The 15,197-nt window shown below is 40.0% G+C and overlaps 1 protein-coding gene across 2 annotated transcripts in view; it reads left to right on the top strand.

Annotated features, from left to right (window-relative positions):
• The window catches only part of DMXL2 (Dmx like 2), a 122,471-nt gene that overhangs the window by 85,695 nt on the left and 21,579 nt on the right, over positions 1–15,197 (top strand). For both annotated transcript variants that reach the window (XM_083183914.1, XM_083183915.1), the window contains exons 22-29: positions 458–623; positions 734–998; positions 2,428–3,506; positions 6,019–6,210; positions 8,390–8,466; positions 10,371–10,501; positions 11,394–11,642; positions 13,425–13,606. In XM_083183914.1, coding sequence (XP_083040040.1) covers positions 458–623; positions 734–998; positions 2,428–3,506; positions 6,019–6,210; positions 8,390–8,466; positions 10,371–10,501; positions 11,394–11,642; positions 13,425–13,606 — 2,341 coding nt within the window. The remainder of the gene's footprint in view (positions 1–457; positions 624–733; positions 999–2,427; positions 3,507–6,018; positions 6,211–8,389; positions 8,467–10,370; positions 10,502–11,393; positions 11,643–13,424; positions 13,607–15,197) is intronic.

Below are 15,197 nucleotides of genomic sequence, written 5' to 3'. Positions count from 1 at the left end.
ACTCCAGGCTCAATCTACTCATACCATTCATTGCATCCTGGGCAGTCCTCCATGGTTCCTTAGGGGAACAGCTGTGTAGAGCGGTGACCTTCTCCACTGCATACCGTCAACAAACTTTCCGAGTTTTATACCTTTGGTTCCTGTGACACTAGCTCTGTAAGGTTATATATGTGGTTTTGTTTTTCCATGTTCTGGTTTTCTAGTTTTTTTCTTTAGTTTTAATCTTTAGTTTAGAGGGAGAGCAGATTTTAGTTAACCTTTAGCACCTCAGCCAGCTCAGTTACCGCACTGTCCCCCACTTGGATTCTGAGGAACTGCGTTTATAGTAAGTATGAAAATCCAGTTGTTATGGTTAAGAAAAAAATGATTGTTTCCTGGAAGTTTTCATTATTTCCATTTTATTGGTACAAACGTTTTTTTTTCACTCTACAATTTAATACTGTTCATGTTCTTTTAGGTCACAGCATGATGAGAAAATGACCCAATTTTTTAGCCATAATTTTAAAGAGGATAGGTGGAGAAAAGCAGCTCTGAAAAATGCCTTCTCCTTACTTGGAAAACAGCGCTTTGAGCAATCAGCAGCGTTCTTTTTACTGGCAGGTTCTCTAAAGGATGCTATTGAGGTACGAGGTGGTACTGCTGTTATATTTATTATTAAACAGTTGTTTAAACGATTTTGCACCTGTACAACAATCTAAATCAAAAGCTAATTAAACCACTTGTCCTTTTTAAGGTATGTCTAGAAAAAATGGAAGACATCCAGCTGGCAATGGTAATTGCCCGCTTGTATGAATCAGAATTTGACACCTCCTCTACATACCAGTCTCTACTCTATGAAAGAGTGTTGGGTTGTCAAAAAGATGGCACTGGCTTCTGCTGTTCAAGGCTGCACCCCGATCCATTTTTACGGAGCATTGCTTACTGGATACTGAAAGACTACACTCAGGCCTTGGACACTTTACTGGAGCAAACCCCAAAGGAAGATGATGAAAACCCCGGTAGGTATAACTTCCTACTAGATAAAATGTCACATATTTTCTATATTTGACACAAAGCACCTATAAGTTCATCTAAAAAAAAAAGTATGTGTGACCGCATACATTCATAATACTTATTTGCTTATGTGGATATTATTATAATTGATTTGCTGATGTGACCTTTAGTTCAGTATCTGAGCAGTAATAAAACATATTGGTATTGATGGGAGCAAGCATAATTACTGTTCTGTTCTAAAACACTTATAATGTCAGAAGAGCATTGAATAATGTGTTCTGGAATTATGGACACAGAACAAGCCAATATTTTTGAACTTCTCTGTTCCATGCAACTACACACACAAACACAACTGGATCTGCACTTGTAATGCTTAATTGGCTAAAAAGACCAAGGACAAACTTTTGTAAGGCCCATACACACTATAAGATTATCTTTCCAATCTGGCTGGTTGGAATTAAATTTTGGAATATTTTGGGCGCAAAGAACAATTCAATATTTGCTTCGAAACTTCGAAAACGGACAAAAAATGGCCATTCAGACAAATTAGTTAAATCAATTTATGCAGATGACTGCTTTTGTCCATTTTCCAGATCTTGTAAGCAAATGGTTGATTTTAATCTGTTCCCAAAAACTGCCCAAGTAATGGATCCTTATTGACTATTCATGTAAAATCATTTGTATATTTGGACAAGGACAAGCACACATACATGTATAAACTAAAATTCATTTAAATAATGCAGTAGAAGGAAAAGTGGATAATTTTTTTAATGTATAAAGTAATTGAGTAAACTTTTAAGTGCCATATTTAACGTAGTAAAACTCATAATTCAGACAATAAATTATAGTTTTTATATTCTAGGATGAGCAAATGTTTTGTATTTGTCTATCCATGGTCAAATAGAACTAGGGAATTATATAACTTTTCCATTCATTGTCAGTGATAATTGGGCCAGGTACCCTTGCTTTTGATCAGTGTCCCTCATTAACTGTATCTTCGAATTGGTGTTCTTTTCTTGCTTGGTGTTCTCTTCGTGTCACTGTGACAGTAATATGTTTTTTTTATTTTTTTATATATTTATATTTCATGAAAAAATAGTTTTGATAATTGGGCATTTTTTGGCAGTTACAAAAATGCTGTCTTTTGTGGTAGCTTGCCAATACTTAGTGAATTGGCTACTTGCTTTGTATGATGGATAGCGTATTCACCAACCTAATTTATATTATTAGACATGGTAATGAATTAACTATGGACACACCCTCCCGATTATTTTTCATTCCATTTTGTTTTTACACTTCTAACATAGAGGCTAATTAGCTGTTCTGTGAAAGACACAAAATGAAAATAGGAAAATTAATGTTTCTTTTAAGCTGAAATAACCCTGCATTGATACAGAACTTTATTTGTGATTTAATTATGTTATATTTCTTTAGTTCTCGTCAAGTCGTGCAACCCTATGGTGTTTAGTTTTTACAACTACCTCCGGACTCACCCACTGCTGATACGCCGACATTTTAATGCTCCAGAAGCCACTCTTGCTACAGTAGGTTTAAAGACTGATAAAAACTATGTGGATGAAATCAATTTAATTGAGAGGAAATTGTTTTTTACAACTGCAAATGCTCACTTCAAAGTAGGATGTCCAGTGCTTGCATTAGAAGTTCTTTCCAAGATTCCAAAGCTAAGCAAGTCAATGGTCATTGATGAAGATCTGTTAAGCTTGGGTTCGTTTGGACAAGACAGTTTACAATCCATAGACAAACCAAACAATTTGGATGAGGGGACTGAGTTGGTATGGAGCATCCCAACCACAACTTTAACAAAACCATCACAATTTGAAGAGTCTGTTACTGATTTTGACTGGGGTTCTCCATTGGTGAAGATTGAGGATGAACCACTTCAACTGGATTGGGGAGATGATAAAGGGAGTGACCAAGAAGATGATGATGATGGGTTAGTATTAAAGAGTTTGAACTTGGACCAAAATAATCAAAGTCTACAAGATGCCAGTTCTGAAACACCAACTGTAAAATACACCAAATTGGCAGATAGTAAAGTTGATGTAATTGCTGAGCAGCTTAAATTTAGAGCCTGCTTAAAGATTCTTATGACTGAGTTGAGAACATTGGCTACAGGGCATGAAGTAGATGGTGGAAAACTAAGGTTCCAACTGTATAACTGGTTGGAAAAAGAGATTGCTGCAATGCACAAAATATTTAACCATGAAACCGACAGTAAAGATTTCACAATTGAATCAGCTTCTTCTGGGGATATATTAGACAATCAAGAATTTTCAGAGAAAACCGATATTGACTCCTATGAACGTCATCAAATAGAACGCCAGCGACTACAAGCTAAGCGGGAACATGCTGAAAAACGAAAGTGGTGGCTACAAAAAAATCAAGCACTTTTACGAGTGTTCCTAAGCTACTGCAGTTTGCATGGTGCACAAGGTGGTGGCTTGGCATCTGTAAGAATGGAGCTGAAGTTTTTATTACAAGAGTCTCAACAGGTAATATTTCAGTTTGTAAAGTAAACACACATAGAAACCTATTTTATGTTAGTAGTTAACATGACATTTTTTTATATTTTACCTTGCAGAATGTATGACTTTTTAAATAGGCTAATAAATCTATTCATTTGGGATGATGTGATAGGGGAAGGGGTGCAACAGATGTGGAGCAGTGAGATATATCAGTCAATTTAAGAAGAAATATAGACCAAATAGGTTGCATTAGTCAATGTTTGTAAAATCTAAGCAAGGAGAGAGACACACAAAGGTAAACCATTGATAAGGCTATTGAAGGAGTAAGTAATGTCTCTTGTGGTGACTTTTGGCAGGACTGGGATGCCAGTGAAGAGATTCACAAACCTGATATGATGATTAGCCTCATCACTGCTTTAGGGACCAATAGAAATTGAGAAGATCCATTTGTGAACAGATAATGAATGAATACGGCACAGTATTGGTTATTGGTTACTACATAATTGACAAATGGGGTAATTTTGGCTATACTGCAATGGAGGTGGTGCCAGCAGAGAAACTGGGTTTGTGCAGTGAAGCTATTGAGTCAGTTAAGGTATTGAGGAGCTAAGCTTGGGGAACAGTGGAGAGTATGGTGGAACAAATGACCAACTTAAGTTTCATTCTGGGAAAATATAGCCCTATTGTGTAGTGTGTAGAAATATAGTGACTTTCTTCGCTTTTCATTTTACAATAATACATTACTCATATTGTAATGTCATACTCCATTTCTTATTTCCATGAAATAAACAGGTCATATCGGTCATATATATGGTCATTATCGGGCTATCCAATTATTGAGTGTCTGAGGAACCCTTTGTATAATCACTGATCATTGTTGTCATTGGGAGATCAGGATGCCTGCTTGGGGGATAATGGGATAAATAGCTAAAAAGCTGCCTGATGCTAAAAGAGTCGGTACTTGTGTAGTAGCACGGCGCCCATCACATCGCAGACCATAAGGCATGCGATGGCAGCCGATGTTATACAATTTTAAATTGTATACCATCGAATTGTATGCCATTGTATCGCATATACAATGGTATGCGATTTAAAATTGTATAAGCACCCTAATGGTGGCTTACAATGTTAAATGCACCCCCACCCCACCCCCACTATGAACGTGGCGAGCACAGCGGGCCCGCGAGGGGCGGCGGTATGCGTCCTACGACCTTTTCATACCCCCACTATCCACGTCGGCGTGGATTTGACTTTTTATATAGTGTGGCGAGCAAAGTAGTACGCGGGGCTCGCCACGCTTCGGGCTCGGTGGCTCGCGCTGCGCTCGCCACACTATATAGAGTCAACTCTACGCCGACATGAATAGTGGGGGTAGGAAAAGGTCGTAGGACGCGTACCGCCGCACCTCGCGCGCTCGCTGCGCTCACCACGCTTCGAGTTCACGTTCATAGTGGGGGGTGGCATGGGGGTGCATTTAACATTGTAAGCCCCCATTAGGGTGCTTATACAATTAAACATCGTATAGGGGGCTTATACAATTTTAAAACGCATCCCAGTGCATCGGGTGTATGGCATGCGATGCGATTATATGTCGTGCGACCAAATATCGTGGGCGCCGTGCTAGTACTCAAGTACCAAAGCGTCTCATGCAACATAGTGTGCCAAGAGCGGCTGTTTGGTGCGATTGCATCTGTGCTTTTATTTGATAGACACATATTTTGGTCGGTCACCATGAGTGCTAAGTGCATTTTTCTATGTACCACAGGTTACCATAGTAACCTAATTTATCTGTATATTGTAATTCTTTAGTCATCATTTACCAAATGACTTGTGATGTCCTAGAACATTGTATTATTGACTGTCTCAGATGACCCAGTTAGCAGCATTGTATGTATTGTACTTTAGATCTCTTACAGTTTTGTATAAAAAGGTTTTGAACCTCACCAGGACATTCTTTAATGAATGGCAAAGGCCAAAATGTGTATTTAAAATTAGAGCAGCTTAATTAGCCAAATATGCTCTTTTTAGATTTGTCTTTTTTTTCTGCTGATATTTTATCTTTACTTCACTCTTACATTTTCTTGAAATTATTTAATAGAAGCCAAGGAACAGGTTTGTTCTGTACAGTTTAATGAGGTTTTACTGTGAAGTGTTACATGACCATGGATTGTTTCATGTTTGACCACACAAGTAAATGGATTTTACCGAACGTGTAGCCTTGAGTAACTTTTTTTTATTCTAGTATTTTTTTTTTCAGTTCTGTACAAGGAAATGACATCTATAAATTCTTGGATCTATTTACTCTGGGGATAGATAAAGAGGGTGGAGATAAAGTACCAACCTAATATGCCTGTGTCCTCTTAGCAATACTTACATGTGTTCCAGAGTTACAGTATTGTAACACCCCAGTAATGGTAAAATAATAGGGTTCAGCAATGTTTACACCATAAATTATATTTTAGGTTTGGCTTCATGTCTGTGCGTTTTTATGTGCCATACTGTACATAAATTAATGTTTTGACTTTTCACTCACACACAGGAAACAACAGTAAAGCAACTGCAGTCACCGCTTCCACTACCTACAACCCTCCCGTTATTATCAGCAAGCATTGCGGTGACAAAAACTGTGATTGCTAATCCTGTGCTGTACCTGAACAATCACATTCATGACATTCTATACACTATTGTTCAGATGAAGGATCCCCCACACCCAGTCGACCAGGATCCAAAGGTAATTCTGAAAACCCCTTGAATGCAGTCTATACCATTTAAAAGTGAACTTTATATATTTTACAATCGATAATTAACTGTAGTAACATATTTTCTGTGTTATCCTGTTTTGACTTACTGTTCTCTGCATAATGTATGTTTCTTCTGAAACATAATACTGTAGCCCTAAACAACACTCCTAGCTGGCACTTACCTGTATGAACCTATTTCCAAACCTATTTCATATTGCTGAGAGTCCTACCCCATTCCTGAAAGTGTGGAAACTGAATACTTAATTTTAATTATGAGTCTGTTTATTCTTTATATTTATTCTAATATTATAAAATATTGTTTTTTTAACATTCATATGATTTTTTTTTTTATTATTATCGGTGTATCATCATCAAGCACTGCTACTGTTATTTCTTCCATGTAAGGGCCTGATTGAGAGATAGATGGACACAAAGCACTAGTTCAGTAGTTGAAACTGCTAAATTGTGCTAAGTCTTAAGGAGGTGTCTTGTTTAGGTAGATGCCTTGTGCCAGTTTCTGTGATCCCCAGCTGTGTCTGGAGACACAGCAACTGATCGCTCGTGAGACATTTGCCATCCACGTAATCCTCAGGTTACTAGGTATGGCCATCTAAAATGCTTAGTTGAGGCGAGTAAATCTGCATCTGAAGATGCAGGCACTGTCCTCAGCATTCCCAGAATACAATGGTCTCATGTACATGAATGTTGCTTGGCATTGAGCGAAGAGTTGATTATTGTTTTGGTTTGCATATATCCAAGTTATAAGTACAGTGTGTAATTATTCTGATAATATGGAGGAGGGAGAAGCCCCATCGTTTGCCCTATGTGCTGAAACCCCTATATGCATCTCTGCATGCCAGCTTCCTCCACTCTATATATAGCAGTAGAGCTGTGAAGTATAGAGAAAACAATGCACAGGCATGGGAATAAACTACTAGGATAGCCTGTACAATAATCATTACCGAGGTATGGATGTTGGTCGAACAAGTGGATTTTGCATAGCCCTGCACACAGGGAGGTTCAGGGTATTTTCTAAGCGTTCTGACTAGATCGCTTAGAAAGTGCCCCTACATCGCTCCTTGTGTAGGGACCATTGCGATAGTCATGCACAGACCCCCACGTCGCTATCGCTCGGCGATTAATATCCTGCATGCAGGATAAATCTAGAGAGATCGCTGGTCAGGGCCAGTGTTCTCACCAGAGACCTGACCGATCTCTCCGCTCACATCGCTGACACATCGCTGTGCAGCATTGTGTGCTGAGCGACCTTGCTAAGCAATTTACATTGCTCAGCAGTGTCTCCCTATACAGTATGTAGGCCCATAAATGCATGGATTGTAACATATTGGGCCTTCACCTAAGACTCCACAGGGCAGTTTGAGCTTTGCTGCTCCTGATATGCAGGTCACGGCCCTCTGACTGGTTTCCAATGTTTGGGCTGGTGGCCAAATTGGAGTGTAGTTGACAGGAATAGGTCAGAACCTGGCTTTTTATGTGGAATCATGAGAATAGCCAACTTCACTGCAGTGTGTTTTGGCAGCACTTGGGTAACAGTGAAGCCATATCTGGTAAGATGGATCTGGGCTCTGGCATGCTGTGACAAGGGAATATACTTATCTAAATGAATCTTGAGAGTGAAGAATGTGTTAGGACTGTCCTATATGTGTCACTGCAACTATAATTGTTATTTCATACATAAGACATGTAGCTCACACTTGTTAAGTGACATCTTATTTCTTCCATCTCCTCCTAACATCTGAATACAAATACTGCCATAATTTCGGGTGCCGGATGGGGGCCCGACAGTCGGGATCCCGACCAGCATTCACCCGACGTCAGATCCCGACTGTCAAAACACCGACAGCCGGGTTCCAGACAGGCGTCGGCTATTTTCCCTTGTGGGGGTCCACGACCCCCATAGAGGGAGAATAGAATAGGTGGCTCATGTAGCGAGCCACCGTGCCCGCAAGATGCTTTGTTGCGCTCGCCATGCTGTCTGGGTCCGGCCAGTCGGGATAATGACTGTCGGGATCCCGACTGTCGGACCCCTATACCACACCCCATAATTTCATGTCAAATCACGGCATGTTTTACAGAGCGGCCACAGTTGGTCAAGTTCATAAATGACCAGTGTCTGATTTAGTGCGTTCCCTGTATTTTGTCTTAAAGGTATACACACTGCACTTGTTGGCTGCTTCACTTTCTTCATCCATATACCAGGCCCTTTGTGACAGCCATAGTTACAGGTAAGACAGGATCTTTTTCTTTACTCTGTATTCTTATAATGGTTATTTTGTCATGCACTTTTTTTTTTTAAGGGACGAATTTACATTTTAAAAAGTTTGTTTAGCTTTGACTATATTTGTAAAATTGTATAGATCTTTATAGTAATAGTAATAATTATTATTGTAGGAGGTGCACAAAAATTTAGGTTACTGTAAGAAAAAGTATGCTGCTAAGACAAGAAGCATTCTGAAAACTAGAATGATACCACATCACTGGCACACACTAGTAACATAGTTATGGTGTGTACACACGACATGCCGTGCGATGCGAGTCGCATCGGGACTCGCATCGCACGGCATGAAGGAGAGAAGAGAGTACAGTACCGATACCTGTCACCATCCTGCAGGTGCCGGGTAGGGGCACAGATGGCAGTGCGGGGCCGCGGCACAGCAACAGCTTCCCCCCGCCGCCCCCCCATGCATACATCAGAGTCCACCCCCCTCCCCTATATGGCGGACTTTCGGGTCACTGCGCATCAGCCCTGCAGCCCCAGGAGAAGCCCCTCTGGCCGCCGGAGCTATGTAAGTATAAAGGCACAGAGACTATATAGTGCAGATCTGCACTATTTAGTCTTGCCTGCCCTCACTATGTCGCTGCTGATTTGCGCTCACACGGGAGCGCGCATCGGCAGCGCATCAGGCTCACAAGCCCTAAAAAGTACACAATCGGCATGCGATATGGCTTCCGATGTGCACTATATCGGCAACATCGGAAGCCATATCGCACCGTGTGTACACAAAATTAGTGTTATGGTAGCACTTGAAACAATGTTGCCTCTATTAATAAGCCTGTAATAAAGTTGTTTGTAAGTTGCATGTAAATACAGCAGTGTTATGGAGCCCACACATGGGGAGATTTTGCTGAGCGTTAGATCACTCCGCGCACAACGCTGCACAGCAATATGTGCTGAGCGGTCAGCACACACAGGGCCAGTGTTCTCCGGTGAGAACACTGGCCCTGACCGACGATCAAACTAGATTTTTTCAGCATGCGATAGCGGCATGGAGACTCGGGTAGACATACCGTAAACGGGGACTCAGGGAGACTTTCTAAACAAGGGCACAGCAGATGCACCCATGAAATCATTGGCCACTCAAATTACTGTATTCACCAGGATGGACTGACAGTGCTCATCTTTATGATATTACTGTATGTATCAAAAGCAATAGCTTAATATTCAAAGTAATACTCAAGTATAAAGCAGCCTTCTTACAGAACTACATATGTACAGAATTTACAAATTCAAATTAAATAGCTTTCACCCTCAGTAAAATTAACGAAAACTTCATGTGACACTGTAACTGTGACATGTTCTGCGCTATGGAATAGTAATGCTCTTTATGTGAGCTTATGCATTTGCTTGCTGTATACAGACATTAAACACACAAGCCCAATACTGGACAGAACTGAAGACAGAACTGTTCTCGCAGATACTGTGTGGCCCTCTTTCCTTCTGTTGTCAAAGCCCTCTTCTCTTCACATTTCACTCACAGCTCTCCCATACTCAAACTGAGTGTTTGAGTATGGGAGCGACCATCTTCATCCACATACTCCTCTCCATCTTTGGCCACCAGCCGCTAATAGTACATTGACTAAGTCCTCACTACTTACATTTAAGCTGTAATGTCTATTGAACTGTGGCGCTCTTTTTACCTGTACTCTATTTTTGTTATTAATTTACTGTAATGTTAAGTTTTGTCTCCCTGTACTGTTCCTTTGTACGGCGCTGCGAAACACTTGAGGTGCCTTATAAGTAAAATTGATAAAAATACTGTAGCAACTATGCAACATACAACATATAAAAGGGGCCGATTAGTTTGTGGTTCTCTGAGTTTGGTTAATTGTCATCAATTATTTTATGCAGCAGTCAAACAGAAGCAAACCAGTTTACGGGAATGGCTTACCAAGGTCTCCTCCTGAGTGACCGAAGACGGCTTCGGACAGAAAGCATTGAAGAACATGCCACTCCAAATTCACCACCTGCCTCATGGCCAGGTAAGGGCACTATAGCAAGGAACACAGCTTGTGCTAAAATTATTGGCAGCAATGTCTAGTTTTGTATTTAACCATGTTTTTTAGCAGTTTTTATAAATATGGTAATTAGAAGACATATTCTTTAAAACAACTATTTGCACACAATTAGTAACATTAAAATGAAAAATTGTTTAAAAATCTAATTTAATACAAAACTGCTTTGGTATCATGGTAGTTGTGTTTCCCAGTGACTCTGATCGACAGTCAAAAGGTCGACATGGGGTTTTTCACTTTTTTTTGGAGCTGACCGACATTATTTCATGCCCTACCATCCACTAGGGCGTGGTGGGAGAATAAAATAGTGTTCCGAGCGAGGGGACGCAGTGCTATATTTCAGTGTAAAAAACAGTGAAAGACCCCATGTCGACCTAATGCTTGTGTCGACCTAGACCCATTTCGACATTTTAGCATGTCAACCTAATGATCCATACCCTGATAAAGTGGATTTGACTTAAAAACAAGCTAATTAATAAATATAATGGTAATTGTATCAAATCGATTATTTTTCTATTTATTTTATTTTAGGCAATTGCTCTAATATAGTTCTTACACTGAAGTCCATTACAGTTATTGCACACACACGCCTAATTATTGCTGTATATTAGGACGTTTTATGTTTACAAACTAATGCCTGCTTTATTTTATTTTGTTATGTTTTATTGTTCTTTTGTTACCATTGTAAATGTTACTTTAGTAGACGATATTTGATTATTTTCATGTGCTTATCTATATGGGGTTCAAGAAAAAATGAGCAAAGCGTTGTTCGCAGAGTTCCTTTCTTTGACTGTTCTGGCTGCACCCAATCACATTGCAAGGAATTGCGTAACCCCCTTATTGTTTTTTCATCTTGCAGGCGTAAGCTCTCTAATCAATCTCCTAAATACCGCCCAGGATGAGGATCAGCCCAAACTTAATGTCCTGCTGTGTGAAGCCGTTGTAGCGGTCTATGTCAGCCTTCTGATCCACGCCCTTGCTACCGACTCCAGCACAGAACTGTTTCGTATAGCTGCTCATCCGCTAAACAACCGAATGTGGGCAGCAGTATTTGGGGGAGGAGTTAAGCTTGTTGTGAAACCAAGAAAGCCACCAGAAAGTATTCCAGGTACACTTTGCCCTACATGTTAATCCGTTTATGGTGTCTGTCATCCTCAAGCTGTCCGTGCTGATTAGGTTTGATGTTTTCTATTCTTTTTCATATTCTACAAGGTGTATGATATTGGTGTGCGGAGAATGTGGCACTACTGTCAATAGAAGATTGATAATTGATCAGAGTTGTTCTTATGTACAAAACTGTAGAACACCTCCTCTTGGTAGACCAAAGGAATGTAATAAGCACAAACCTTCCCATTATCACATGAAAAGGAAACCGCTTAACACTAGCGTGTGGGCAAATGTCAGTGATTATGTGGATGTTAGAATGCCCCGGGAATTTATGGAACAATTCAGTGAATTGTCTGTCTACACTATAGTGGTAGCATGCTATACATTGATATTGTTTCAATGATGGACCACAGGTATATACTAACAAACTCTACATAGAGGTAATGTCTCAAGAGATGGATTGTTTGATAGTCAGGGTGTAATAGGACCCACTTGTACAAAGTGTTTGGATGTGGCCACACCCCCTTCTTTGAAAATGGTGTAAGATATGTAATACACCTATTAAAGGAATAGATGAGAGTGGATCCATCTGTATGTACAGTTGCATGCTCTGCACAAAGGGCACCAGAGATGCCTACTTTGGGCGCTTCCCCCACCACGTCACGCAGGGAGAGGGGACTGACTGCCTTTCTTCCCAGTCAGCACACTGCTGTGGATGCTCTTTTGTGGCGAAAAACTGCAGCTGAAGGGCGCTGACCGGCGGGGTGGGGAATGAAAACAGTGCTGTAGGGAGCTGTGTGGTGCCCCAGTAATATACTGTATTTAGGACTAAATTTGACACAATTAAACAGACTAGTATGGTAACTATGTACCAGTTTGCTCCAGATTGTCCATTGCTTTGTTGCTTCCTGCAGGTGTGTGCAGCTAAGTGGGGTACAAGTAGGAATTGAGGAAACTTTGAGTTTGTAAAACACAAATTTATGTATGAAACAGCTTGTTGGTCAATCCTACTGGCAGTTGCAGGCATTGCTGGATTAAAACTGTGGAAGGCCCGAGGCAGTCTTAGGGCCCTCTTTTGATCTCCTAAAATGTTTTTCAATTTTACCAACCAACAGTTAACAATCTGGAAACTGTAATGTAAATGTGATATCTATGGTTTATATACTTAATTTGGTAATGGGTACAGATGGAGCCATTCTAGCGCTGGCAGGAAGCGTGGCTGGCGGACGTGCAGGTCCCAAGGTCGACATGACTTAAGGTCGACATGGGCCATGGTCGACATGGTTCTAGGTCGACATGAGTTTTCACTGTTTTTTTTTTACCCAAATGTCGACACAGTCGACATGGACACAGTTGGAGTTGAAACGCAGCCCCTCGCATCGCTCACTTCGCTCGCAATGCTTCGGGCATGGTGCCTGGCTACGCTCGGAACACTATTTTATTCTCCCACCGCGCCCTAGTGGATGGTAGGGCATAAAATACCGCCTGTCGGCACATGTCGGCTCAAAAAACAGTGAAAAACTCATGTCGACCTAATGACTGTCGACCTTGGCCCATGTCGACCTTAAGTCATGTCGACCTTGACCCATGTCGACCTTTAACCCAGTCGACCTTCCGGGGTTGACCTAATGACTGTCGACCTAAGTGTGGTCTGACAGATGACCGTTTCCTGTTTAGATCACCTGTAATTCTTTGATTATCTATTTCATTTTTATTTGTGAATGCTTATGTGGCAAATAAAGACCTGAATTACGACATGTATATGGGCTATTTTTTTCTATAGCAATCCCTGTCCTATCAGAAGAAATAGATAAGCATCGCCGTCGATTTAATATGAGAATGTTGGTGCCTGGACGGTCCGTAAAGGATGTTGCTGTTCCACCTCCAGTTCCTGCTGAGAGACCAACATACAAAGAGAAATTCATTCCCCCAGAACTGAGCATGTGGGACTATTTTGTTGCCAAGGTAGGTTGCATGTTAGTTTACCGTTTTTTGTATTTCTACTAAATTGCAGTCAAATTAATGATTGATTTTATGGAAAGTTTGGCTTGTCTACTGTACAGTTTGTATACAATATATGCTACTAGAGAACAATGTAATTATTTATTTACAGTACTAACCGTTTCTTATATAGCGCACACATATTCCGCAGCGCTTTACAGGGAATATTTGAACATTCACATCAGTCCCTGCCCCAGTGGAGCTTACAATCTATATTCCCTACCACATGTACACTCACACACAGACATTCTAGGGTTAATTTTTGTCGAAACCAATTAACCTACCATTATATTTTTGGATTGTGGGAGGAAAAATAAATAACCACCCGGGGGGTATCATATTACAATATACTTCATGGCATTTGCTTATTGATATTCCACGTGTGTGACATTATGCCACTTTGTTGTTTTAATGGCAAAATATTTGTTGCTCCTGATTAATATCGATAATTTTGGTACAATCCAAGAGATTAAAAAGTCAAATCGACAAAGTGCTCGGACGGACATCAGAACCCGCATCATATACCACAGTCGCTACCCCGCCGGATATTTCCTATAACAGAGGGGGGCCCTTTTTGATCTCAACACACAATCTATGTGAGTATCATTTAGTGCAAAAATTTGCAAACTATTGGACTAAGCGGTCTTAATTGGAAGCACCTCTGGTAAACTCCTATCCCCTGCACCCTGTGCTGTATTGAGATAATTTGAATACCGGACTTGAATGATAAAAATCACTCAAGGGCACTTTTAGTATGATACCCCCAGGTAGTTATTTGTTTTCATATACTGATCTGCTGGATTTTTTTATACTGTACATATTTAGATCATTTCTTTTTTTTCTGTGTATTTGTTATGTCTTTATTTAATTTAATGTATTTTTAATTGTTTAATAAATTGTGATTACTTTCATTGTGATTGTTTCATATGTATTATTAAGAGCCACAAGGTTCTTTTTCTGCTTTCCAGTATATACATTTAGGATGGAGGTTATAGTTGCAATGCACACATTTTAACAATACAACACATTTAAAAAAAAATAAGGATGTTTAAAAAAGGGGCAGACTAGATGGGCCAAGTGATACTTATCTGCCGTCAAATTCTATGTTTCTATGTAACATCTGAAGAAATGTTTAAAGCCTCTATTTAATATTATATTTCTTTAAAGTTGAACATAGCCTTTATTTTAAAATATATATAGTTTTTCTTTATCATTTACATTTGCTTTAATGTAGTAAATGTTGAATTGTTCACGTTACCTATAAAGGATTGTGCTTACATGACTAGAAGTCATTGGGGTTGAAGAAAGGTTGTTGCCCTCAGATATCCCTTGCATGTTGTTGGGCATTTGTAATCTCTTGATAATTGAACAGAGTTGCCAGTTCATACTTTAATACATTTAGTGACGGAGGCACACTCCCATTGTCTCTCCCATACAGCAGACAAAATATCTGAAGGTTAGCAATCTTCGTTCCCTTTTTTTTTTTTATCCATCAGACACAATATCCAGCTCATACAGAAGCCACGGTTCATGGTTTACTACTGACCTGCGATAA

The sequence above is a fragment of the Crinia signifera genome, chromosome 4 (assembly GCF_055691185.1).
Source record: "Crinia signifera chromosome 4, ASM5569118v1, whole genome shotgun sequence".
Classification (NCBI taxonomy): domain Eukaryota; kingdom Metazoa; phylum Chordata; class Amphibia; order Anura; family Myobatrachidae; genus Crinia; species Crinia signifera.
Note: the sequence above shows the minus strand (reverse complement) of the source record. Positions and strands in the feature narration are given on the sequence as shown.